Source organism: Microcaecilia unicolor, chromosome 1, assembly GCF_901765095.1.
Source record: "Microcaecilia unicolor chromosome 1, aMicUni1.1, whole genome shotgun sequence".
NCBI classification, from domain to species: Eukaryota; Metazoa; Chordata; class Amphibia; order Gymnophiona; family Siphonopidae; genus Microcaecilia; species Microcaecilia unicolor.
In genome coordinates, this window is record NC_044031.1 from 358,329,511 (window position 1) to 358,357,394 (window position 27,884).

At 47.4% G+C, this 27,884-nt stretch overlaps 1 protein-coding gene across 1 annotated transcript in view; it reads left to right on the forward strand.

Annotated features, from left to right (window-relative positions):
* The window catches only part of LOC115474290 (sodium-dependent neutral amino acid transporter B(0)AT3-like), a 157,551-nt gene that overhangs the window by 61,496 nt on the left and 68,171 nt on the right, over nucleotides 1–27,884 (forward strand). Inside the window, exon 5 of the mRNA XM_030209699.1 lies at nucleotides 9,259–9,369. Coding sequence (XP_030065559.1) covers nucleotides 9,259–9,369 — 111 coding nt within the window. The remainder of the gene's footprint in view (nucleotides 1–9,258; nucleotides 9,370–27,884) is intronic.

Consider the following 27,884-nt stretch of genomic DNA (forward strand, 5'->3'; position numbering starts at 1 on the left):
CAGCCGATCTCTGAAAGCCTTCAGAGCGTTCCAGACCGCTCGTAACTCCAGGAGATTGATCTGCAGATCGCGTTCCTGGAGGGACCAGCTTCCCTGGGTGTGAAGCCCATCGACATGAGCTCCCCACCCCAGGAGAGACGCATCCGTAGTCAGCACTTTTTGTGGCTGAGGAATTTGGAAAGGGCGTCCCAGAGTCAAATTGGACCAAATCGTCCACCAATACAGGGATTTGAGAAACCTCGTGGACAGGTGGATCACGTCTTCTACATCCCCAGCAGCTTGAAACCACTGGGAAGCTAGGGTCCATTGAGCAGATCGCATGTTAAGGCGGGCCATGGGAGTCACATGAACTGTGGAGGCCATGTGGCCCAGCAATCTCAACATCTGCCGAGCTGTGATCTGCTGGGACGCTCGCACCCGAGAGACGAGGGACAACAAGGTGTTGGCTCTCGTCTCTGGGAGATAGGCACGAGCCGTCCGAGAATCCAGCAGAGCTCCTATGAATTCGAGTCTTTGCACTGGGAGAAGGTGGGACTTTGGATAATTTATCACAAACCCCAGTAGCTCCAGGAGGCGAATAGTCATCTGCATGGACTGTAGAGCTCCCGCCTCGGATGTGTTCTTCACCAGCCAATCGTCGAGATAGGGGAACACGTGCACTCCTAGCCTGCGAAGCGCCGCTGCTTCGTGAACACTCTGGGTGCAGAGGCGAGCCCAAAGGGTAGCACACAGTACTGGAAGTGTTGTGTGCCCAGCCTAAATCGCAGATACTGCCTGTGAGCTGGCAGTATCAGGATGTGCGTGTAGGCGTCCTTCAAGTCCAGAGAGCATAGCCAATCGTTTTCCTGAATCATGGGAAGAAGGGTGCCCAGGGAAAGCATCCTGAACTTTTCCTTGACCAGATATTTGTTCAGGGCCCTTAGGTCTAGGATGGGACGCATCCCCCCTGTTTTCTTTTCCACAAGGAAGTACCTGGAATAGAATCCCAGCCCTTCTTGCCCGGATGGCATGGGCTCGACCGCATTGGCGCTGAGAAGGGCGGAGAGTTCCTCTGCAAGTACCTGCTTGTGCTGGAAGCTGTAGGACTGAGTTCCCGGTGGGCAATTTGGAGGTTTCGAGGCCAAATTGAGGGTGTATCCTTGCCGGACTATTTGAAGAACCCAACGGTCGGAGGTTACAAGAGGCCACCTTTGGTGAAAAGCTTTCAACCTCCCCCCGACCGGCAGATCGCCCGGCACGGATACGTTGATGTCGGCTATGCTCTGCTGGAGCCAGTCAAAAGCTCGCCCCTTGCTTTTGCTGGGGAGCCGTGGGGCCTTGCTGAGGTGCACACTGCTGACGAGAGCGAGCGTGCTGGTGCTTAGCCTGGGCCGCAGGCTGTCGAGAAGGAAGATTGTACCTACGCTTACTAGAAGAGTAGGGAACAGCCTTCCTTCCCCTATAAAAATGTCTACCTGAGGAGGTAGATGCTGAAGGCTGCCGGCGGAAGAACTTGTCGAAAGCGGTATCCCGCTGGTGGAGCTGCTCTACCACCTGTTCAACTTTCTCTCCAAAAATGTTGTCCGCTCGGCAAGGGGAGTCCGCAATCCGCTGCTGGATCCTATTCTCCAGGTCGGAGGCATGCAGCCATGAGAGTCTGCGCATCACCACACCTTGAGCAGCGGCCCTGGACGCAACATCAAAGGTATCATATACTCCTCTGGCCAGGAATTTTCTGCACGCCTTCAGCTGCCTGACCACCTCCTGAAATGGCTTGGCTTGCTCAGGAGGGAGCTTGTCCACCAAGCCCGCCAACTGCCGCACATTGTTCCGCATATGGATGCTCGTGTAGAGCTGGTAGGACTGAATCTTGGCCACGAGCATAGAAGAATGGTAGGCCTTCCTCCAAAAGAAGTCTAAGGTTCTAGAGTCCTTGCCCAGGGGCGCCGAAGCATGCTCCCTAGAACTCTTAGCCTTCTTTAGGGCCAGATCCACCACACCAGAGTCGTGAGGCAACTGAGTGCGCATCAGCTCTGGGTCCCCATGGTTCCGGTACTGGGACTCGATCTTCTTGGGAATGTGGGGATTAGTTAAAGGCTTGGTCCAGTTCGCCAGCAATGTCTTTTTTAGGACATGATGCATGGGTACTGTGGACGCTTCCTTAGGTGGAGAAGGATAGTCCAAGAGCTCAAACATTTCAGCCCTGGGCTCATCCTCCACGACCACCGGGAAGGGGATGGCCGTAGACATCTCCCAGACAAAGGCCGCAAAAGACAGACTCTCAGGAGGAGAAAGCTGCCTTTCAGGGGAGGGAGTGGGATCAGAAGGAAGGCCACCAGACTCCTCATCAGAGAAATATCTGATGTCCTCCTCCTCCTCCCACGAGGCCTCACCATCGGTATCAGACACAAGTTCATGAACCTGTGTCTGAAGCCGTGCCCGTCGACTCCATGGAAACACGGCCACGGTGGGAGCGTCAAGAGGTAGACTCCCTCGCCAGCACCGGCGAAGCTCCCTCCGCTGACGTCGTCGGGGAGTCTTCCTGGGAGGCGGCTGCAGTCAGTACCGCAAGCGGTACCGATGTCGGAGACCTCACCCCGGGCAAGGGGCCAGCCGGCGCCTCACTCGACGGTACCGGTGGCGCAAGCACCCCCGGTACCGGAGGGGAAGGGCGCAACAGCTCTCCCAGGATCTCCGAGAGCACGGCCCGGAGACTCTCGTGCAGAGCGGCTGTGGAGAAAGACATGGAAGCCGATGCAGGCTTCGAGGTCAGAGTCTGTTCCGGGCATGGAGGCTGTTCCAGGCTGTCCAAGGTGGAGCGCATCGACACCTCCTGAACAGAGGGTGAGCGGTCCTCCCGGTGCCGATGCCTACTGGGTGCCGACTCCCTCGGCGAGCCAGAGCTCTCGGTACCGATGTGGGAAGGTGACCGGTGTCGATGCTTCTTTGATTTCTTCAAACGAAGCATGTCACCGGAGCTTCCCGGTACCGACGAGGAGGACGTAGAATCCAGCCATATCTTCCTCGGGGCCTAGGCCGAAGAAGGTCGGTCTTGGGGGGGCTGTACCACAGGAGCCCTCAGGGTAGTAGGAGACCCACCCGAAGGCTCACTGCCACCAGCAGGGGAATGGACAGCCCTCACCTGCACTCTAGTCGAAGCACCACCGTCCAACGACATCAGCAACAGCGGAGGTCCCGGTACCACCGACGCCGACGCAGCCTTCCGATGTCTCAGTACCGACGATGAAGAGGGTCGAAACCTCGATGCCGTCGATGCAGTAGATGCCGAGGTCGAAGACTTTGATGCTGACGTCGATGCCTCCGGTGCTGTTGTCGACGAAGAGCCCGAGAACAACACGTTCCACTGGGCCAATCTCGCTACCCAAGTCCTCTTCTGTAAAAGAGCACAAAGACTACAGGCCTGCGGGCGGTGCCCAGCCCCCAGACACTGAAGACACGACGCGTGCCTATCAGTGAGCGAGATTACCTGGGCGTACTGGGTGCACTTCTTGAAGCCGCTGGGAGACTTTGATGACATGGGCGGAAAAATCACGCTGGCGAAATCAAAATTCGCGATGATGACGAAGGGCACCAAAAATAAGGGAGAGAGAAAAAACCCGCACTGAGGCCACAAAAAAGGCCTACCCCGAAAGCGAAAGGAAACTTACGTCGGAGAAACAAACTGGACACACGGGAAGGGACAAAGACGAAGGTCTTTTTTTTTTTTAGCGAAATCGCAAAGACGTGCGAGGGTCAACTTGAGGGGCGCAAAACGGCGGCAAAGCACGACCGTCCCGAGCGCGGACAAAAGAAGACTGACGAACACGAGCCGGTTCGGGCGGAAGACGGCCACGCATGCGCGGTGCGCATGAGCGCGCGAGGACTAGCAAAGGCCTTTGCTAGTGAAGTTTCCGATTGGAGGGGCTGCCTTGGACGTCACCCCATCAGTGAGAACAAGCAGCCTGCTTGTCCTCGGAGAAAATAGAACTGAGGCAGAAGGAAAAGCAAAGAAGGTGGAACAAAAAGATATGAAGGTGCCCAAAGAGAAAAGACACCCCCAAAGCACTAATGTTGAAACTCATACCAGGAAACTGTTGCTGGTAGGGGATTCCATTATCAGAGGCATTAACTTTGAAACACATTTCAAGGGGCCATGCAAAGTGAAATGCCTTCCAGGCTCCTCAGCTACCAGGAGTTCCAAGCAAATAATCTCTATAATCAGAGAAGAAACTAATTTAGAAATCTATTTAGGAAGGATAGAGATGGTCGTAAAGGTGGAGGAGTAGCTCTGTATGAGAGAAATGATATCGCAGGGACGAAATGACATGGGCCTGGGGAAAGGAAGAAGCGATATGGATCACCTTAAAAAGAGACAATAGAACTTCTGTCCACGTGGGTGTTGTCTACAGACCTCCAACACAATCAGAGGAACTAGATAAGGATCTGATCACAGATATTCAAAAGTTGGGAAAAAAGAGAGAGGTGCTGTTGCTGGGAGATTTCAATCTGCCGGATATAGATTGGAAGGTTCCATCTGCGGAATCAGAAAGAAGTAGAGAGATCGTGGATGCTTTTCAAAGTGCTATGCTCAGACAAATGGTGACGGAACCCATGAGGGAGGGAGCGACACTGGATCTGGTGCTCACAAATGGGGATAGTGTGTCAAATGTCCAAGTGGGTGCCCACCTGGGCAGCAGTGACAAACAGTTTGGTTTGACATAACAGCTGAAGTGGAGGGCGGCCACTCAAAACTCAAAGTCCTAGATTTCAAGCATGCTGACTTTAGTAAAAGGGGGAAATACCTGAGGAAGGAGCTGATGGGCTGGGAGGACATACGAGAAGTGGAAGGACAGTGGTCCAGGCTGAAAGAAGCTATAACTATGACCACAAACCTTTATGTAAGGAGAGTAAATAAAAGCAAGAGAAAAAGGAAACCAATATGGTTCTCCAAGCAAGTGGCTGAGAAAATAAAGGCTAAAGAGTTGGCGTCCATGAAATACAGAAAAACTCAAGAAAAGGAACACGGAGAGGAATACCGGATGAAACTGAAAGAAGCCAAAAGAGAGATACGTCTGGCGAAAGCGCAAGCGGAAGAACAAATGGCTAGAAATGAAAGGAGGGGCGACAAAAATTTCTTCAGGTATATTAGTGAAAGGAGGAGGACTAAAAAGGGAATTGTGAGACTGAAAGATGCTGCGAACCACTATGTAGATAATGATGAAGAAAAAGCAAATTTGCTAAACAGATACTTTTGTTCTGTTTTCACAGAAGAATATCCTGGAGAAGGACCCCGACTGACTGGCAAAAGTACATATGAGAATGGAGTGGATATAGCACCGTTCACAGAAGAGAGTGTGTATGAACAACTTGAAAATCTAAAGGTGGACAAAGCCATGGGACTGGACGTCTTTTTTTTTGTTTTGAGTATGGGTGAAGGAAGTCCAAGTGTTAGGCGCCTTCGCTATGCCTCCGTCCCTGTGACGGGCAGTTGGAGATGTCCAAAATGTGGATGTTTCTGTAAGAAGGATGTCCATGCCTTTGCTATGCCTCCAACACCCCCTTTAATTATTTATTTGGATTTTGGATCACAAGTAGCAGCAGTGGGATTTGAACTGGCCACCTCTGGCTTGCAAGACCAGTGCTCTAACCACTAGGCCACTCTTCTCCACTCCCTTGAAATTTGGCTGTCCCTGGGGGGGGGGGGCAGTTCAGGATGTCCAAAATGTTTGAAAGAAGGACGTCCACGCCTTCGCTATGCCTCCGCTGACACACACACACCTCCCCCCCCCCCCCCCCCCAGGGACCTGCACACTGCTGCGATGGACCTGAGTATGATATTTGAGGCTGGCAAAAAAAGTTTTAAAAGTTGTTTTTTTCAGGGTGGGAGGGGGCTAGTCACCACTGGGGGGAGTCAGGGGAGGTCATCCCCGATTCCCTCCGGTGGTCATCTGGTCACTTTGGGCACCTTTTTGAGGCTTGGTCGTAAGAAAAAATGGACCAAGTCGGCCAAGTGCTTGTCAGGGACGCCCTTCTTTTTTCCATTATCGCTCGAGGACGCCCATCTGTTCGGCACGCCCTGGTCCTGCCTTCACTATGCCTCCGACACCCCCCGGGAACTTTGGTCATCCCCGCGACAGGAAGCAGTTGGGGACGCCCAAAATCGGCTTTCGATTATGCTGATTTGGGCGACCCAACCAACACTGGGCTAGCACGCCGGCACAGGCAAGGACTGCAGGCGCCGCCCAGCGAGCCGGAACACACAGACTGGAACCCCCTGGACTGGAGTACACCGGACTGGTCCGCACTGGACTGGAACGACTGGAACACACCGGACTGGAGTACACCGGACTGGTCCGCACTGGAGTGGAACACACCGGACTGGAACGACTGGAACACACTGGACCGGAACACACTGGACTGGAGTACACCGGACTGGTCCGCACTGGAGTGGAACACACCGGACTGGAACGACTGGAACACACTGGACCGGAACACACTGGACTGGAGTACACCGGACTGGTCCGCACTGGACTTGAACACACCGGACTGGAGTGCACCGGACTGGTCCGTACTGGACTGGAACACACCGAACTGGAGCACACCAGACTGGTCCGCACAGCTTCACCTGCACTTAGCCACTGACCCCCCCCCCCCCCCCCCCCCCCAGGAGTTGAGCCCCTGGGTTTGAGTGGCTGGCAGGACTTACCGGATACAGGATAATACCGGGACCAGGATACTAGAACAAGCTTGAAACAGGAGTGCTCCTAGGTACTGAACTAATAGAAGTGCTCCTAACAGAAACCAACAAAAGTGCTCCTAACAGAAACCAACAAAAGTGCTCCTAAGCACTAAACTAACAAAAGGACTTCCTAAGCCCTATACTAACAGAAGTGCTACTAATAGCACCACTAGGGTAAGCAGGGGAGTCACAAGGAAAGAGCAGGGAACCTAAACACATAAACAAACACCAGGCTACAGCAGTGCTCCACAGCACTAAACTAACCAGGGAACAACAGTGGAGCCACAGGGAGAAAGCAGGGAACCTAAACACATAAACTAACACAGAAGCTACTAAGCACCAAGCTACAGCAGTGCTCTACAACACTAAACTAACCAAGGTGCTCCTAAGCACCAAACTAACAGAAATGCTTCCAAAGCACCAAACACAGAACTGCTTCTAAAGCACCAAACACAGAAGTGCTTCCAAAGCACCAGAAGGGAAAGCAGGGGAGCCACAAGGAAAAAGCAGGGAAGCTAAACACAAGTCAAAAGTGCACACTGCACTAACACTAACCTGGACCTAAAGCAAGACGCAAACGTTGCAAAGGCCCTGAAGGGAAGAACACCACTTCCTTATCAAGGCCTTGCCTGATGATGTCACCACTACCAGATACAGGCAGACAGCATACTGAAACAGAGCTAGAGCTAACTCAGGCAACACGCACAGGTGCAGTATAATGAAGCAATTAGAGTCATGCTGCTGGAAGCAGCCAGCACAGAGAGACAGAGCTAGCTCAGAAAGGACAGACAGAAAAAACAGAAGCCAGCTAAGAAGCTGACCACCAGAAATAAGGTACGTCTGGGAGAGGTCACGGCCACAATCGTGACAGTTGAAGGATAGGAAACATTGAGCCTGCCATGAGTGGGAAAGCGCGGGGTACAAATGTAACAAAAAATAAATAAATAAAAAATTTTAAAAAATAGGCAGTATTCACAATGGAGAAGGGTAGTTAGTGGGGTTCCTCAGGGGTCTGTGCTAGGACCGCTGCTTTTTAATATATTTATAAATGATTTAGAGATGGGAGTAACTAGCGAGGTAATTAAATTTGCTGATAACACAAAGTTATTCAAAGTCGTTAACTCGCGACAGGATTGTGAAAAATTACAGAAGGACCTTACGAGACTGGGCGGCTAAATGGCAGATGACATTTAATGTGAGCAACTGCAAGGTGATGCATTTGGGAAAAAAGAACCCGAATTATAGCTATGTCATGCAAGGTTCCACATTAGGAGTTACGGACCAAGAAAGGGATCTGGGTGTCATCGTCGATAATACACTGAAACCTTCTGCTCAGTGTGCTGCTGCGGCTAGGAAAATGAATAGAATGTTGGGTATTATTAGGAAAGGTATGGAAAACAGGTGTGAGGATGTCATAATGCCGTTATATCGCTCCATGGTGCGACCGCACCTTGAGTATTGTGTTCAATTCTGGTCGCCGCATCTCAAGAAAGATATAGTAGAATTGGAAAAGGTGTAGCAAAGGGCGACTAAAATGATAGCGGGGATTGGACGACTTCCCTATGAAGAAAGACTAAGGAGGCTAGGGCTTTTCAGCTTGGAGAAGAGACGGCTGAGGTGAGACATGATAGAGGTATATAAAATAATGAGTGGAGTGGAACAGGTGGATGTGAAGCGTCTGTTCACGCTTTCCAAAAATACTAGGACTAGGGGGCATGCGATGAAACTACAGTATAGTAAATTTAAAACAAATCGGAGAAAAGTTTTCTTCACCCAATGCATAATTAAACTCTGGAATTCGTTGCCAGAGAACGTGGTGAAGGCGGTTAGCTTGACAGAGTTTAAAAACGGGGTTAGATGGTTTCCTAAAGGACAAGTCCATAAACCACTACTAAATGGACTTGGGAAAAATCCACAATTCCAGGAATAACATGTATAGAATGTTTGTATGTTTGGGAAGCTTGCCAGGTGCCCTTGGCCTGGATTGGCCGCTGTCGTGGACAGGATGCTGGGCTCGATGGACCCTTGGTCTTTTCCCAGTGTGGCATTACTTATGTACTTATGTTCTGACGAGTACTCACTGCATGCTTCCATTTCACAAGCAATAGCAAAACAGCCTATACGCATAGACTTTTCTTGCCAACTGAGTTGAAGGAAGAGATTTCAAAGATTTTTATTTTTTTGCTTATTTCTGATCTGAGGAAGAAGGGCAACCTTCGAAAGCTAATCAGGAAATGTATTAAGTTATGTCCAATAAAAAATGTATCATCTTATTTTCTTTTCCATGTTTTATTTTGTTTGATTTCTACTGATAACCTTAAGAGTGGACTAACACGGCTACCACACTCCTCTACTTAAGAAAGAAAAAGTGAAAATGTGTAGTGTGTCAGTGCTGCTATGTTGATGAGTTATGGAGACATTACTTTTCAACCCTTGTAACATAAAAGTTATTTTCAATAACTTCTATGACCCTCATCCACTATAAGATACTTGCTGGAATTTCTAAATGACATTTTCAAATGTTTTGTGTCATTCAATAGGCTGTTTACATCACTGCCACATTTCCTTATCTGGTTCTTACTATATTTATTATCCGTGGACTCACGCTGCCAGGAGCAACTGAAGGACTCATTTATCTGTTCAGTCCTAATGTAAGTACTATCTTTTCTATTTCTGAATTCTTCATGTAGCAATGATTAAGATTTGATCAAGGAAAGCAAAGTGTAGCTTGTTGTGGAATATCAGCACTCTATGAGGCTAGTAAGGCATGAGGCCTAAGAAGGAAGAAAAGAAGAGGAAAGGATCTGGGCAAGCTTTTATGTTTAGATTGCGCTACCAATAACAGCAAATGTGTTGATTTTTCTTATTGTAAAATAGCGCATACTTAAACAAAAAGGGCCCCAAAATGAAAAGAAAGAGGGGGGAAACTCACTAAAATGTAATAAATAAAATGAAAAATGAAAGTCCTCATGTCCCTAATCCTTAGCAATCGAATTAGAAAAAGGAGAGAAGTATCTCTTCAGTTCCCTGCCAAGGTAATCATTGTTTCTAATGGCAAATGAGCTGTTCAATAGGCTTGTAAACATAACCCTGTTACAAACATGCTGACCTTTAGCTATGAACTGCAGGGGTACCTCAGAGATGCCAAATATCACTCATCAAGATTATGTCACACTCATTTGAAGGCTCAAGAACGCAAGGTTCGGAAGAAGGTATCTTTGAAGGATGTCATCAAAATATGGAAGTTAGGGCATCCAGACAGAGAGGTTGTAATAAAGGCAAAAGTAGACCAGGTGCCTTAAAAAAAATTAAAAGAGCTGTAAACTTGAGACTGTAAATGATCACTGTCAACTGCTGAGCAAGTTGTTAATAGAAACAAAAAAACATTGAAATGTCTATATACAAGTGTTAGAACCCTAAAAAATAAGACGGGAGAATTACAATATATAGCACTAAATGAATAGGCATCTCTGAGTCTTCATGGAAGGAGGATAACCAATGGGACACTGTGATAACAGGGTAAAAATACATTGCAGTGATAAGATGGATCAAATTGGTGGAGGGCCTTGAATCAAATGGAATAAAGGTTCTGCAGAAAACGTACACCTTGGAATCCTTATGGGTAGAAATTCCATGTGTTAAAGGGAAAAAAGTAGTGGTAGGGTTTTTTTTAGATGAATAGCTGATAAAATAATAATTACTCTTGCTAGACTTGTCCCAGCTGTTTGTAATATGATTTTTCCCTTATGTAGTCTCAAAACAAAGAATAAGGTTCTTATGAAGGCTTGCTGGCAATATAAGGAAGAAGTTATTGGTAATATAAAAATATATGTTTATATATTCTCATGGCAATGCAATTGCAAAACATAGCAGTACGCAGAGATTGCAGTAGAACTAATAATTATTCCTGACGCAGTCTTAGTATTCCCTAACAGACAAACAACAGAAGCCTTAGAAACCTGAATCATACTTGGAACTTATCAATGCTTTCTATTTAACCCTGGACTGTACAAAGGAAACCATTATCCTCACCTGAGTTGTGGGGTGCACATGGAAAGAGTCCTTAGTTCCCTCAACATGGCAGGTTTCATCTCTCCCTCGTGGACTCCAAACCAGCATCACGTAGATAAGATGCTGTGCAGCACAGCATCCTGATCTGTGTTCTCAGTGGAAGGCTGGCTCAGTGATGATACTGACGTACTAGATGTATTCCATTCTCAGGATCTTAGTTATAACTGGACTGACACAGTACTGGTTTTGTTCAGTACTGCACATGCTTGTAGTCCAGGTCCATTTATGAACACTGAGTGCTCAGACACTGAGAGTTATTAGATGAACTACATCGTGGATGGCAGAGTAGCACTCATTAGAGAAAACTGTCTAAGCGTCCAAAAACTCTCAGCTAAAAAGTCTCTGCACAGCTTGGCGTAGCTTAGCTGACGTTTAGGCTAAAGAGTCTCTCTCTGGTCTCATATCTTTGTGTGGATGGTATAGCTTGACTTAGTTTCCCATAGCCCTCCAAACAATTTTTCCAGCAAAAGTCCATGATTATATGTCAGACATCATATCACATGTAAAACAATTTTCTGATTAGACGATGGGAGGAGTCACATGAATTTTCTCAGGATCAATCAAGAGCAGATGTCCACGTGAAAAAGGATATGAGCAATGGCTGAAATGCTGATGGGCACAACACAGTCCAGGATGGACTATAGTATCAGACTGGTTTAGGCCGGTGTGCATACAATGCCGCTAACCAAGAACAAAGGCCAAAATGTGAAGAAAGTCCCAGATCTCACAAAGAACAATGAACAAAACCCTATTCAGTGTCTCTGAACAACAATGTGTCCTTGGCAAAGTTCCTCATGCAGTGCATTAAGAATCCATGATAGGATGGTTATGATTGCAATCAGAGTTTGGTTCATAGGCCTCAATTAGGCTAATGCAAGGCTTATGCACACAAACGGATTTCTGCCTGGTCAGAATGAACAGATAGATGTTGAAATGTTAGCAGAAACTAGGAAGGCTAAAAATTAGGTCACACAATAATAATGGGTGATTTCAATTACCAAAATTAACAGACTAAGAGATTCTTTTACTGAAATGTGGTAGCTTTTACAGTTAGCAAACTTTTAATGTAAAAATTAATGTGCAATAACTGTAAAGCCTTTGCGGTAAATGCAGATGGCATGTTCAGCATCTGCCCTATATTTACTGAATAGCGCACTGAGTTCATGCAGTTGCAACCACACTACTTGTCCCTGCCTGTTGTGCAGTACAGAACCATCTTTAATAAATAAATAGTTCTGGCATGGTGGTACTGTCCACCACTTCCACATTCCTCCCCCAATCCCCCCCCCCCCCCCCAGATAGCACCTACTCCCTACCCTGCACCCCCAGTCAAAACATATTACTTGGAGGGGCATTTTTGAAAGGTCGTCCAAGTATGCATTAGGGCGTCCTCATGAAGTCGGCCAAAATGAGGCAGGTATAATTGAAAAAATAGTATGGACGTCCTTAGACATTCCATTATCGCAGTGCAAAACACCCAAATCAGGGACGCCCAAAGTATAGTAAAAAGGACGCCCATCTTCCAGAACCATGGAAGGACATCCCTAAAACATTCACTGTGCTTGCCAATTTGTCATATCAACGTTCTTTGTCGGTTCTACGAGAAAGACATCCTTATTACTATACTTTGGACTTCTCTGATGTACCTGGTTGTTCTGCAAGTACAATGCATGTAGTTGCGGACATCCAGGTACGGGAAATATAAGGAACATTCATAAGTGTAAAGTACAGTAACAAGGACGTGTTTCGCACAGAACTGCTGGAAACATAGAGTTATGCCAAATGGAAATATCCATGGAGTTTGACCATTTAAAATTTTAAAAGAGAACAAACAAGTACATAAGTACATAAGCACTGCCACGCCCGGAAAAGACCAAAGGTCCATCAAGCCCAGCACTCTGTCTCCGACAGCGGCCAATCCAGGCCCCAAGAACCTGGCAAAACCCCAAAATTTAATAATGATCAATGGACTTTTCCTTCAGGAATCTGTCCAGACCCCCTTTAAACTCAGCAAGGCCAGCTGCCGTCACTACCTTCTCCGGCAATGAGTTCCAGAGTCTAACCACGTGCTGAGTAAAGAAAAACTTTCTCCAATTTGTTTTAAACCTACCACATTCTAATTTCATCTTGTGTCCCCTGGTTCTATTATTGTTAGAAAGCGTAAACAAACGCTTCACATCTGTCCTCTCTACCCCACTCATTATTTTGTAAACCTCTATCAAGATTTATTGAACGTGTGGAATTCTTTAATATCAAGTGGTCTGCAGTATAACGAAACCTGTTCATAGTTGAAAGTAAGCTCAGAGGTAGAGGAAATATTTTTTCTTTTTCAAAAATTACCCATCTAGGAATATCATGTGAAAAAGATGATGAGTACCAGTGGCGTAGCCAAGGGTGGGCCTGGGTGGGCCCAGGCCCACTCAGTTTGGGCTCAGGCCCACCCAGTAATAGCACACCTATGATGTGGCTGGCAGGGATGCCCAAGCCCCATCAGCCGAAAACTCCCAACAACTGTTCCTCCTGCATACCTTGTAAATAGCAGATCTTCGCCTGCAGCGAGCAGCAACTGATACATACTGTTTGCACTGACCCCACAGCCTGCCATCTGATGTAAAAAGGAAGTTGCATCAGAGGGAAGGCTGTGGGGCCAACATGAGCAGTATGTATTAGTTGCTGCTCGCTGCCGATGAAAATCTGCTATTTAAAAGGTATGCAGGGGAGGGGGATGTTTGAGAAACCATATGGCATGCAGGCGAGAGAGGGACAGGGCAGGCCTTGTGGGACAGGGCAGAGTTCTTCTGCCTAACCATCTTGGGCCCAGGCCCACCCAAACTTGGGTGTCTGGCTACGCCCCTGATGAGTACCACTGTTTGACATGAGATATCTGAAAGGCTAAATGGTAAGACTTAAAGTCTGGTATATTTAATCCCCCGAGATTTTTAGGAAGCTGAAGTTTTTTAATGGCAATACGAGGCACGGAGGATTTCCAAAGGAATCTAGAAATAAACACATTAAGTTTTTTATAAAACGAATCTTTAAATAATATAGGAACCATACTAAAGATGCAATTAAGTTTTGGTGGCTGTACCATTTTTAGAGCTTCAATTTTACCCCACCAAGACAAGTAAAGAGTTTTCTGATAGACTTTAGAGAAGATAAAATTTACTGATTTGGTTAGTATTTTATAGAAATAAAACTGGAATTAGAGGAGAAGGGTTATTGGAAGAGCAGAAAAATTTTAAATCTGAACTTAGGTGTGTGACAGGAACTGTAAAGGTACTGTGAAAAACATTTTTTTTTGCTTTTTACGTGCTACCAGGGGCGTAGCTACGGGTGGGCCTGGGTGGGTCTAGGCCCACCCAATCTCAGCTCAGGCCCACCCTGTCTCAGCCTCTGCACCAATCAGGTGCTTTATAAACTGGTTACCCTGCACACACGCACAGCCGCAGAACTACTTTTTTGCTGCTGTTTTTTGCTGCCCTGAAGTCAAGTTGGGATTCAGGAGGGGGAGGACCCTTCACTACAAACTTACCTATGCCAAGTCTGCTCTGCTTAAAGTTCCCTATGGAGGCTGCTGCTCTATTGCACACAGCACTTCTAGCCTCTGCTCCTGCCCCCGTGCAACAGAGCTCTGGTGCTGCTTTTTAAAAGTTAGCTTCCCCCCCCCCCCCCCCCACCTCCCTGTGCTGTGACATGCCGCTGAAGAAATATGGGCACTCATCAGCCCCAGACACCCCCGTAAGGTGCAGCAAAATTAGCCCAGGGCGGGATGTTTTGGAGCTCCGGCGCTGCTTTTTTTAAAACTTAGCTGCTGCTCCCTCCTCCCTCCTCTGCTGTTCCGCTGGAGAAAAGAAATGCAGCAAAATCGGCCGGGGAAATTATTTGTTTGGAAGCCCGGCACTGCTTTTTTAAACTTAGCAGGCGCCCCCCTCTCCTCATGCTGTGCCATGCTGCTGAAGAAATTTGGACACTCATCAGCCCCAGACGCTGGGTTCAGCGTCTGGGGCTGATGAGAGTCCATATTTCTCTAGCAGCATGGCACAGCACTGGGGGGGGGGGGGGGGAGGGCAGAAGCTAAGTTAAAAACAAGCAGCGCCAGCCCAGAGCTCCAAATAAACAACTTCCTGGGCCGATTTTGCTGCACAGTGGAAGCAGCAGTGCCGTACCCGGGGCATGGGGGCAGGAGCAGAGGCTAGAAGTGCGGTATTTCCCCCCCCCCCCCCTAGTCAAGCCTACTCTCCCCCATGGCCTCCTCTTCAGCACACTGCTTCAGGGCCTCATCAGGGGGTACTGCAATAGACTCTGCAAGGAAGTGCTACCCAGATTAAAAACAAAACAAAAACATTTCTGTGTAAAGTTGGATTGCTGGGGGGGGGGGGGGGGGGGGGTTGGTTGGGGAGGGCTCTGCACTGGTCAGGTTAAACAAAACAGTTGTATGTATAATGCTGATTTAGTTTTATAATTTCATTTTGGTGGGCTTGGGCTCTGCAATCCCCAGGTTAAAAAAAAAAGTTTTATATTTCATGCTGATGTGTTTCTGGTTAGGGGTGGGAGATTGGAAAGGGCAGGGCTGATACTGGACTACAGGGAGTGGTGTGGGGTAGGAAAGGGTAGTACTGATGCTGGGCTACAGGGAGGGATGAGGGAGTAGGGAAGGGCAGTGTTGATGTTGGGTTATAGGGAGGGATGGGGGAGTAGGGAAGGGAAGGCCACTTTTTATGCCAGGCTACAGGTCAATTTCTAATTTTTGGTCACTTATTCTGTAACTGGCGAGTGTTGTCCGTGTTCTTCATGCTGCCAAGGTCAGAGATTCTTCTGGCATGTGGTTTGTGTGGGGATCTATATCAGTCTGAATCTGGCTTTTCCAATGGATGCATATTGCTGTTATGTATATATTCATTACTTCCTTTATAAAGCTATTGCTTTGGGTATTGAGTGTTCAGAATTGATGGTGTTAAGGTTTGCAGCATAGGCTCTGAGAAGCTTCTTCACAGGATTTAGCGTAACTTCACAAAGCAGATCTTTTATTAATAGCTCGTGTTTTCTGTTGCAGGGCTCAAAGGAATAAAATTAGTTCTATGGCAAATAACACGAGCTAATTGTTAGTAAAAGACCTCCAAAGTATCTGGCAATGAAGGGATTTTGTGCTGCTATTATTGAGGTGCTACCAGATTTGAATACATCTTTTCTATGGAAAGCTGTACTATGTTCTGTATCCTACAGATTCCACAGTAGGTGGGAAAAAAATCTTACTTGAACGTTCGAATGTGTCTCACTGGGATCGTAACCACCTCCTGACGTCAGGCAAGCGTGTTCTAGTTCTGGCCAGTGACGTCAACAGGTGGTTACGATTCCAGTGAGAAACATTCGAACGTTCAAGTAGCAAATTATTATATTAGATTTTTCTTCTTTCTTTCTTTGAGACAGAAGGAAGAAGATTTTATTTTAATATAAAGATTCACTTCATGTTCAGAACAACTTACCTGAGGTACAGAGGCGTAGCTAGGTTTTGACATCTGGGGGAGCAGACTTTGTAAAATAGGTGCCAGACATGGGCATAGTTTGACTGTTTCATTTTGGGGGGCAAAGGGTGTGGCTTGGCACATTTGCATATTCATTTGCATATGTACATCTCATTCAGAAATGTCAATAATGCCTTCTATTATATTACTTTCATGCATTCTATTACCATGTAACCCAAAATCCTTCTGTAACACTAAAGGTCTATTATTTTCTCACTTCCACTATTCATGATGTATTGTAAGCCACTTTGAGCCTGCAAAGAGGTGGGAAAATGTGGGATACAAATACAATACAATAAAATAAATAAATACATATTAGTTAAGGCCGTTTAAAAAAAACACACACACGCACCAGACTAAAATGCTGAATATGAAGCCAGCATATCAAAAACAATAGGGCCAGACACTTTATGAAATAACACAAAACCCTACAAAAAGACACTCAAAATCTATACAGAAAACTTAACACACAAGAGCCCTAACTCACCTATGAAAATACCCTGGACCCTAGAGCACCAATATACCTGTTACTGGAAAATGGAACAAGCTGGACTGTTACACATTCCTACACAAAACACTACATGCTAGCAGAATCAGTCACCTCAGTCACATATGCAGAACATGGACAGACCCTCATGTGATACAAAATAGGGAACCACAAAAAACATGCCCACAAAAACTGAAATATAGATCTCTTCAAGAAAGCCAGACTCTGTAAGCAGTGCAAATACTGGTAAAAGAGAAACAGAAATGTATTTTCTCCTGTATTCTGCAAAATACAACAATACGAAAAAAAAAAATGTACATTTCACAAAGCAGGCACATCTTAGTCCTTAAAAAGCATGTTTTGTTTTCTACCTTTGTTGTCTGAGCATTCTGTTTTTCTAGTTGGGCTGGTCCCAGTCTCTTTTCCACTTTTCATGTGTCAGTCTTCTCCTAAATTCTTTTCCTGGTTGGCTTTTCCATTTCTTTGCTCTTCTCTTGTCTTCTTCCTGTCCTTCTCTGCATCTGTCTGGCACTGATCTTTCATTTTATGCTTTTCCCCCCACATTTCTCTCACTCTTTAGTCCTTAGTATTCATCTACCTACTAGCTTTGGCCATCTTCCTCTCATTCCCTTTCCAGCACTCCCATTCCCCCCTCTATCTCTCCCTTACCCAGTCTCCTAAGTTCTTCTCCCATCTTTCACCCACTTCATAAGTGTTTTTCTGATCATGCTGGCCCAGTATCTGATTCTGCTGCTATCTGTCCTCTTAACTCCGTTTCCAGGGCTTCCTTTCCATTTATTTCTTTACTTTCCTCCTTCATTTCTTGCTCTATATCCATAAGTAAAAGCTGTGTCCTCCGCAGACTTGACTGTCCAGTGGATCCAACTTCTGCCTATTTTCTCCATCCATGTGCAGTTTTTCTCCTCTCTTCCTTTTCCCTCATCTCATCTCCTTCCTCTCTCTTCCCTCCCCTCCATCCATGTCCAGCATTTCTGCTCTCTCCCTTCCCCTGCATCCATGTGCATCTCCTTCCTCTGTCTTCCCTCCCCTTCATCCATGTCCAGAATTTCTTCTCTCTCCCCTCCATCCATGTGCATCTCCTTCCTGTCTTCCCTTCCCTCTCCTCCATCCATGTCCAACAATTCTCTCCTTGCCCTCCCCTCCATCCACCCATGTCCAGCAACCCTCCTCTCTCCACTGCCCTCCCCTCCATCCATGTCCAGCAACTCTCCTCTCCCCTCCATCCACCTATGTCCAGCAACTCTCCTCTCCCCTGCCCTCCCCTCCATCTACCCATGTCCAGCAACTCCCCATCCATATCCAGCAATTCTCCTCTCTCCCCTGCTGCCCCCTCCATCCACCCATATCCAGCAATTTCTCCTCTCTCCCTGGGACCTGTCCTCCCATCCATGTCCATCCATGCTCCTCTCTCCCCTGCCCCCCTCCATCCATCCATATCCAGCAATTTCTCCTCTCTCCCCTCCGTCCATGTGCATCTCCTTCCTGTCTTTCCTCTCTTCCATCCATATGCAGCATTTCTCCTGCCCTCCCCTGCATCCATGTACAGCAACTCTCATCTCTCCCCTGCCCTCCATCCATGTTCAGCAACTCTCCTCTCTCCCCTGCCCTCCCCTGCATCCATGTTCAGCAACTCTCCCCTGCCCTCCCCTGCATCCATGTTCAGCGATGTCTCCCCTCTTCCCTGCCCCCTCCCCTGCATCCATGTTCAGCGATTTCTCCCCTCTTCAATGCCCCCTTTGATTATGGTTTTTCTTTGGTGTTTCTGGGACATAGACCGTAGAAGTCCTCCCGGCTCTGTTCCAACTACTGGAGTTGCCGTCAAAGCCCGCACCAGCCTATCTGAATCCGTCTTGTCATTTGTGGGATCCAACACTCTACTCAGTTCCAGCTACTGAAGTTGCCATTGAAGCCCTTTTCAGCCCATCCTAAACTGCATTGCCATATACAGCAGGGACATAGCCAGACTTCGGCGGGAGGGGGGGGGGGGTCCAGAACCCGAGGTGAGGGGGCATTTTTGCTCCCCCCCCAGTGCCGCTGACACCCATCCACCCTGCCCCGCCATTGCCAACTTTGCCTTCCCCCCGCCGCTGACCCTCTTGACCCCCCCTCCCGCTGCCAACCAGCTGATTTGCAAGGCTTCATTCTGTGAGTCTGATGTAAACAGAAGGAAGCCTTTTGCGAGCAGAAGAGGACCTCGGCTGACGTGGGTTGGGGTCCCCCGCCAGCAAAGGCAGGCGACGGCGACAGCAGGTTGGCGGCGGGAGGGGGGGAGGGCGTGTCGTCGGCAGAGAGATCCAGGGCCAAATCTACGGGGGCCCTGGCCCCACGTAGCTATGCCACTGATATACAGAACACAGACCTACAAAGTCTGCCTGGCACCGGCCTTAGTTCTTCACAACTGGAGTTGCCATCCAAGCTTCACTCAAAAATCCTCACACATGCAGCCATTTAAGGGTTTTTTTTATACCATTCATTTTCTAAATAGAGATCTTCTGTGTTCATCCCATGCCTTTTTTAATTCATTCACTGTTTTTGTTTCTACCACCTCCCTCAGGAGGGCATTCCAGGCATTGACCACCCTCTCTGCAACCTCAGCTCATGCCCTCTAGTTGTACCGTTTCCCATTCTCTGAAAAAGATTTGTTTCTATATCAATACCTTTCAAGTATTTAAACATCTGTATCATATTTCCCCTGTCCCTTCTTTCCTCTAGGCTATACATATTCAGGTCTTCCAGTCTATTCTCATATGTCTTAGGTCAAGCCCCATATCATTTTTGTTGCCTTCCTCTGGATCGTTTCTAGTCTTTTTACATCCTTATCAAGATATGGCCTCTAAAACTGAACACAGTACACCAGTGACTTGTACAAGGGCATCAAAACCTCCTTTCTTCTGCTGGTTATGCCTCTCTCAATGCAGCCTAGCATCCTTCTGGCTATGCCCACCTCATTGTTTTGATGTTTTAAGATCCTTGGACACCATCACCCCAAGGTCCCTCTCCCTCATAGGCAGTCGGTGGCCCAACTGTTTGGGGAGGCTAAAGGGTCGGGGTTAGGGGTGGGGCCAGGGGCGGGGCTTACCGCCATAATTGTCTGACAACACAGAAAAAAAATAAGTAAAAATAAAATAGTCACAGTTAATACCTTTTATTAAATTTAGATATTAGATGTCAAAGAATAAAGTGGTTGCTCAAAGCATATACTAACCACAATTGCTCAACTGCAAAACACTATGCACAACTTTGTGCAAAAACACACTCAGAACCTTACTGTACCATAAATATTACACTGGGCAGACCATAATACAACAATATACCATCCATAGGGAAAATGCAGACCGTCAACAATATGATACAAGGGATCATATCACAATTCTCATTTAGAGCCACAAAACACCCTTTTAGGGTGGATAGTGTTCACAATGAGCTCCTTTTATTAACGACCATATGTAGATCCTTCAAGAGGTAGTGTGTCATGATTTATGTTGTACACCCTTTCTGATGTTTTGGTGCCACCTCAGTAAGCCCAACACACAATCTCTCCACTGCAAAACACTATACACACACTTGTGCAAAAACACACTCATAGCCTTACCAAACCATAACAGCACTAATTCCAAGGACAGGACGAGCTACAACCTTTATGTGTGGAAAGGCAGCACTATAATTACACCGGGCTCTAAAACACCAGTTCACAACCTAGTGAAACAAAAACAAAACAAAACAAAAAGGGCTGCAAATACTACACGCTAGCAGAATACTGCATCTTGATCACACATGAAAAACACATGACACAACAGATATGAAGGCAAAATACTGAACTGGAAAGTTACCTCAAGAAGTCAGACTCAGCATGCAGCAATACTAGAAAAATTGAAACTTACATGCAAAATATCACAGATGTACATTTCCAAAAGCTGACATATTCCAATTAATAAATTCTGAATAAAAAATGTTTTCTACCTTTGCTGTCTGAGCATTTAGTTTTTCTATTAGCTTTGGCCCCAGTGTCTTCTTTCCATATGATATTTTTTCTCTCAACATGTCCACCATCCTTCTGTGTCCTTATGCGTCCTGTCTACCATCTGTAGCCCTGACCCTATCCTTTCTCCAATTTCAACATCTGCCCTCAAAGTGTTCCAATCCAGCCCTTAAATTCAGCAATTTCCCCTCCATCCATATAAAGCATTTCTCCTCACTCCCCTCCCCTCCATCCATGTGCATCTACTTCCTCTGTCTTCTCTCCCCTCCATCCATGTCTAGCATTTCTCCTCTCTTCCTTCCACTCCATCCGTGTGCATCTCCTTCCTTTATCTATCTTTCCTTCCCTCCATCCTTGTCCAAGATTTCTCCTCTCTTCCCTGCCCTCCATCCATGTCCAGCATTTCTCCTCTCTTCCCTCCCCTCCATCCATGTGCATCTCCTTCCTGACTTCCCTCCCCTTCATCCATCCATCCTTGTCCAAATTTCCTCTCACCCCTGCCTCCTCCATCCACATCCATGTTGTCCAGCAATTCTCCTCTCTCCCCTGCCCTCTCCTTCATCCATGTCCAGGAGCTCTCCATTCTCCCCTGCCATCTCCTCCATCCACCAATATCCTGCAAATTTCCTCTCTCCCCTGTCCCCATTCATCCATCCATGTCCAGCAATTCTCCTCTCTCCCTTGCCCTCCGCTCCATCCATCCATCCATGTCCAGGAACTCTCCATTCTCCCCTGCCCTCTCCTCCATCCATCTCCAGAAAATTTGCTCTCTCCCCTGTCACCTCCATCTATGCCCAGCAATTCTCCTGTCTCCCCTGCCATCCCCTCCATCCATGTCCAACAATTCTCCTCTCCCCTGCCCTCCTGTCCAGCGATTTCTTCTCTCCCCATGCCCTCCCCTCCAGCCATCCAAGTCCAGTAATTCTCCTCTACCCTGCCCTTCCCTCCTCTACAGCAGTCTGTTCTCTCCCCTTGAACTCGCCTTCTCTCCACATCCAGCGATTCTCCCTGCCTCCCTCAGCTCCCCAACAGCCCTCCTCTCTGTTCCTTTCTGACCCCCACCCCCCGCGCAACCCTTTTCCTCTCCGTGGCAGCGGTTTTGCGAGGCAGCTCTGGCTCACCCTCCTTCCTTCCTTGGTTCCCGCTCTGACTGGCTCCCCGAATCGATCGGCAGCTCCCCCCCCCACCGTGCGTTTTAACCTTTACTTTCTGATGTGGCAGTGACGTCAATCAAAGAAGAAGAAGGGTACAACAGGCTCCCTCCCTTCCAGCTTCTCTCTTCACACAGTGTCCCGCCTTCAGCATCAGTGATGATGCATTTCCTGTTTCTGCGAAGGCGAGGCACTGTGTGAAGAGAGAAGCTGGAAGCGAGGGAGCCTGTTGTGCCCTTCTTCTTTGATTGACGTCTCTGCCACGTTGGAAAGTAAAGGTTAAAACGCGCGGGGGGGGGGGCTGCTGAGCGATTCAGGGACAGTGTTGCCAGGTGGGCGGTTTTACCGCCCAATTGGGTGGTTTTCCGCGACCCACCGCGGGAAATTTTTGCCCGCGGCGGGTTGCGGTTTTTTGGGCTGTTTTTGGGCTTCAGGGCGGTTTTTTCGGCCGCGGGGGGCGGGGTTAGTGACGTTTTTGGGCGGGGTTAGTGACGTTTGGGGCGGGGTTAGTGACGTGGGAGGCGGGGCCGATGACGTAGGAGGCGGGGCCGATGACGGGGAGGCGGGGCCGATGACGGGGAGGCGGGGCCGATGACGTGGGAGGCGGGGCCGATGACGGGGAGGCGGGGCCGATGACGGGGAGGCGGGGCCGGTGACGTGGGAGGCAGGGCCGATGACGGGGAGGCGGGGCCGGTGACGTGGGAGGCGGGGCCGGTGACGGCGGGGGCGGGGTTGATGACGGCGGGGGCGGGGGTGATGACGCGGGGGTGGGGGTGTCAGGGGCGGGGTTTGTGTTTGGGCGGGTTTTGGGCTGTTTTTTGGGCTGGATTGGGCTGGAAAAAAATTTTCCACCTGGCAACCCTGTTCAGGGAGCCAGTCAGAGCGGGAACCAAGGAAGGAAGGAGGGAGAGCCAGAGCTGCCTCGCAAAACCACTGTGCTTGTGAGGGCAGCAGGGAAATTGGAAGTCCACGATTGGGCTGGGGAGGCTTAGCCTCCCCAAGCCTCCTATACAGGGCGCCTATGCTCTCCCTGTCTGTGCATATCAGCCTCTCACTTCCTAGGACATATGTATCTCTTGGATTTCTACTTCCCAAATGCATCATTTTCAACTTCATTGCACTGAATTTTAATTGCCAAACATTAGACCATTCTTCTAACTTTTGCAGATCCCTTTTCATGTTTTCCACTCTCTCCAGATGTCCACTCTATTACAAATCTTGGTATCATCTGCAAAAAGGCAAACCTTACCTTTTAACCCTTCGGCAATGTCACTCACAAATATATTGAACAGAATCAGCCCCAGCACCAATCCTTGAGGCACTCCGCTACTCACCTTTCCTTCCTCCAAGTGAATTCCATTGACCACCAACCCCTTGGGTCTGTTTGTCAACCAGTTTCTAATCCAGTTCACCACTTTGGGTCCCAACTTTAGCCTGTCAAGTTTATTTAAGAGCCTCCTATGAGGAAACGTGTCAAAGGCTTTGCTGAAATCCAAGTAGATTACATCTAGCGTACATCTTCAATCGAATTCTATGGTCACGCAGTCAAAGAATTCAATCAAATTCGTTTGGCATGATTTACCTTTGGTAAAATCATGTTGCCTCAGATCTTGTAAATCATTGGATTCCAGGAAATTCACTATCCTTTCCTTCAGCAACATTTCCATTACTTTGTCCAATAACCGAAGTGAGGCTTACAGGCCTGTAGTTTCCAGTTTCTTCCCTATCACCACTTTTGTGAAGAGGGACCACATCCGCTCTTCAATCCCATGGAACCTTTCCCGTCACTAAGGATTTATTAAACAAATCTGAAAGAGGACCCACCAGAACCTCTCTAAGTTCTCTCAATATCCCTTCCAGTCCTATGGCTTTGTCAGTCTTAAATTTTTCAAGTTGTTCATAAACACATTCTTCTGTGAATGGTACGATATCCACTCCATTCTCATATGTACCTTTACCAGTCAATCGTGGTCCTTCTCCAGTATTTTTCTCCATGAATATAGAACAGATGTATTTATTTTTAAAATTTAAATACCATCTATACCCTCTGTGGTTTATTCATGGGTATTTGTTTAGCATGTTCACTTTTTCCTTATCATTCTCCACATAGCCATACATACCATCTTTCAGTCTCACAATTACATTTTTAGCCTTTCTCCTTTCACTAATATACCTGAAATAATTCTTGTCTCCCTTCCTTACATTTCTAGCCATTTGTTATTCCACCTCTGCTTTTGCCAGACGTATTCTCCCTTTTGGCTTCTTGCAGTTTCCTCCAGTATTTTTTTTTCTATGTTCCTCTTCTTGAGTTTTCCTGTATTTCATGAATGACAGCTCTTTTGTCGTTATTTTCTCAGCCACTTGTTTGGAGAAGCATTTGATTTTCTTTTTTTCTTGCTTTTATTTACTCTCCTCATGTACAGGTCAATAGCCATTTTAATAGCTTCTTTCAGCCTAGACCAATGTCTTTTCACTTCTCACATGTCTTCCCATCCCATCAGCTCTTTCTTCAGGTGCGCCCCCATTTTACTAAAGTCAGCATATTTGAAATCCAGGACTTGAGTTTTGAGTGGCTGCCCTCTGCTCTAGCTGTTATCAAACCAAACTGTTTAATGATCACTACTGCCCAGGTGGGCACCCACTCTGACATTAGACACACTTTTCCATTTGTGAGCACCAGATCCAGCGTCGCTGCTTCCTTCGTGGGTTCTGTCATCATTTGTCTGAGCAGAGCACTTGGAAAAGCATCCACAATCTCCCTACTTCTTTCTCATTCTGCAGATGGAACTTTCCAGTCCACATCTGTCAGGTTGAAACCTCCCAGTAAGAACACGTCTCCTTTCTGTCCCAACTTTTGGACATCTGCAACCAGATCTTTATCAAGCTGCTCCAATTGTGTCAGAGGTCTGTAGACAACACCCATGTGGATAGTGGATAGAGGTTCCATCTTCTCTTTTCAAGGCAATCCATATTGCTTCTTCCTTTCCACCTGGCCCCCTACATTTCAGTCACCTTGATATTGTTTCTCACATAGAGTTATTCCTCCACCTTTTTGACCATCTCTGTTCTTCCTAGATTATAGTCCAGTATGTTTGCATCCCATTTGTAAGAGTGTTTGAAAATGATGGAGTCAGTCCAGAGGGCAGCTACAAAATTGGTAAGCGGTCTCTGTCATAAAACATATAAGAACAGGCTTATCAGCCTCAACATGTATACACTGGAAGAGAGGTGAGAGAGAGGGGAGTTGATAGAGTTGTTTAAATACCTCTGTGGCATTAATGTACAGGAGGTGAGCCTTTTTCAAATGACAGAAAACTCTGGAATGAGAGGGCATAGGATGAAGTTAAGAGGAAATAGGCTTAGGAGGAATCTAAGAAAATACTCTTTCATGGAAAGGGTGGTGGATGCATGGAATAGCCTTCTGGTGGAGGTCGGGGAGACAGGGACTGTGTCAGAATTTAAGAAAGTGTGGGACAGGCACGTGGGATTTCTGAAGGGATTAGTGGTTACTGAGGATGGGCATTTGGTCCTTATCTTCCGTCATGTTTCTGAGGCGTATTTTGAAAGCACTTTGGAACTTTGGGAAGGAGAGGGAAGAAAAAAGGTGTTTTAACCTTTTTATTAGCGCTTTGTGTTAAAGGACTTCACATGCTCTTTTTTATAATCTCACATGCTCTTTTTTATAATCTCCCCTTTCCCCTTCTCTCTTTGTTAGAGAAATGGGAAAGTTCAAGAAAACTACATATTGACCCTAAGGCATGGCAGAAACTGCACAGCTATAGTTTTCTACTGAGTTAATATTTCAGCAGGTGACACACACATCAAGAGTTCCTCTCTCCTCCCTACTCCCTCCAAAGTTGGTAATGGGGAGGGGGGATAATGTTGGGAACAGCCTGCAGAGCCATCTCTCTATTCTGCTACACAGTAAAGCTTCCCAGGGTGCTTTAAGGCAGAGGCATAGCCAGATTAGGTATTTTGGATGGGCCCAGAGGTAAATTGGATGGGCCCTTCCATGTGCCCATCTGCTCAACCCCCACCCACCACAAATATCTTCCCTGAGATATTTTATAAGAACATAGATTTTTTTCACCTACCCCACAACTCCTCCTTCTCCTCCGCAGCGTCCCAGCATCTGTACTGTCTCTGAAACCTGTCCCTCCCCAATGTACCGTACAGGCATCCTCGGCAGCAGCAGTGATTCATTCTCGCTGCTTGCGCTGGACCCGCAGGCTTCCATCTGCTGTGTACCACCTTTGCTGACATCATTGCCTATTTCCTGTCTGGTGGAACACGGCAAATGGAAGCCTGTGGGGCCAGTGTAATCAGTGAGAATGAATCACTGCAGTCGCTGAGGACGCCTGTACGGTACACCGGGGAGGGCCGGAGTTCAGAGACAAGAGCGCAGGGACCGAGGACGCTTGTACTAACACTGGGGAGGGATGGGGTTCTGAGACAGGAGCGCAGATGTCGGGACACTGTGGAGGAAAGGGGGAACAGAGCAGTGTGGCGCTGCCACTGGGTAGGCCTGTGCCCACCGAGGCCCACCTGTAGCTATGCCACTGCTTTAAGTCTGGATCAAGCCTGTGATACATGAAAAATAAAGAGAGAGCGAGAAAGGGACCCTATTCTGAAGGGTCTTTTGGGGCCTTGAAGCATTCTCTGCTCCATAAGGTGCTCTTCGGCATCATGCTGGTGAAGTGAGAGAACTCGGCTGGGATTGTTATAAAGTCCAAGGTTTTGGGCAGAATATATCCTTTGGCATTAGAGGTAAATAGATACTGAAAGTATCCCAATGTAGATTCCTTGTGCAGAAGGATTGCCATCCTTGTGCAGAAGGGCTTAGCTCTCAAGGATGTGCACGAGAAGGTGAAACAGCAGTTCACAGTGGGTTTTCCCTCTGGTGTGGGAGGCATACAGGCTGCTATTTGTGGTGGGTCAGCGTGCATGGTGAGAGTTATGTTGTGGTGGTTTCATCAATTGCCAAATTCCCCAGAGGTGACCTGTTTCGAGTCGAGGGTGGACCTTCCAACTGATATTTTGTATGATAAAGGTAGATGAGGATTTTGAATCCCTCCCAATCAAATTTAATAAGCTTTTGATTCAAGATGGCGGCTGTGTGAGAAGCACAGCTAGACGCGATCCACACTTCTCCTTAAACGCCGAACAAGTTCGCTCCTTACCTGACCCTTGAGATGGGGAAAAGGAGAGGCAAAGTCAGGGAGATTCCCTCTCTCCCTGGCGGGTCAAGCCAACTTCGTCAGGCAAAAATGGAGGATTTTGGAATCGCGCCAGGTCCCGGACAAACTTCAACTCCTGGAGCTGTGGCCAACGTATTGACGTCGGCCGACAGTATAGACGGGGCTTCCCTTAGCCCCGTCGAACGTGCGGCTCCTCCACAACCGGGAAGTGGTTGTCTGCTGCTGAGTCCTGACGATCTGATCCGAAGTGGCTTACAGACCGAGCAGGGAGGGAGCCGGCGGCAGATTGAGGGAGAACAAAGTGCTGGCAGCCTGAAAGTATCAGAGGTGATTCCTGTTTCTATGCTGTCGTTACAGACCGTGAGTATTTTGGAAAATGCTGCCAAAGCACCCCTTCCCGATTTGAACCTGGAGAAAATGAAAAAACCAGCCGTAGTGACGCTTGAGTCACTATGGGACTTGACTTTCACTGCCCATACCTCTCTACAAGCTGCAATTAGTAAAAATGCTGAGACTATTAAAACTTTATCAGAAACTGCTCTATCCCAAATGCAATTGACTGAATTTCAAACTACCGCAGTAAAATCTCTTACGGAAAGAACTCAAAAAATGGAACTTGTGGGACAAACTTTGATAAAGGATAAGAATTTTACTCAAAGGCGGTTGGAATATCTTGAAAACCAGTCTAAGCGTTTAAATCTGAGACTAATAAATTTTCCAAGCTCACCATTGGTTAC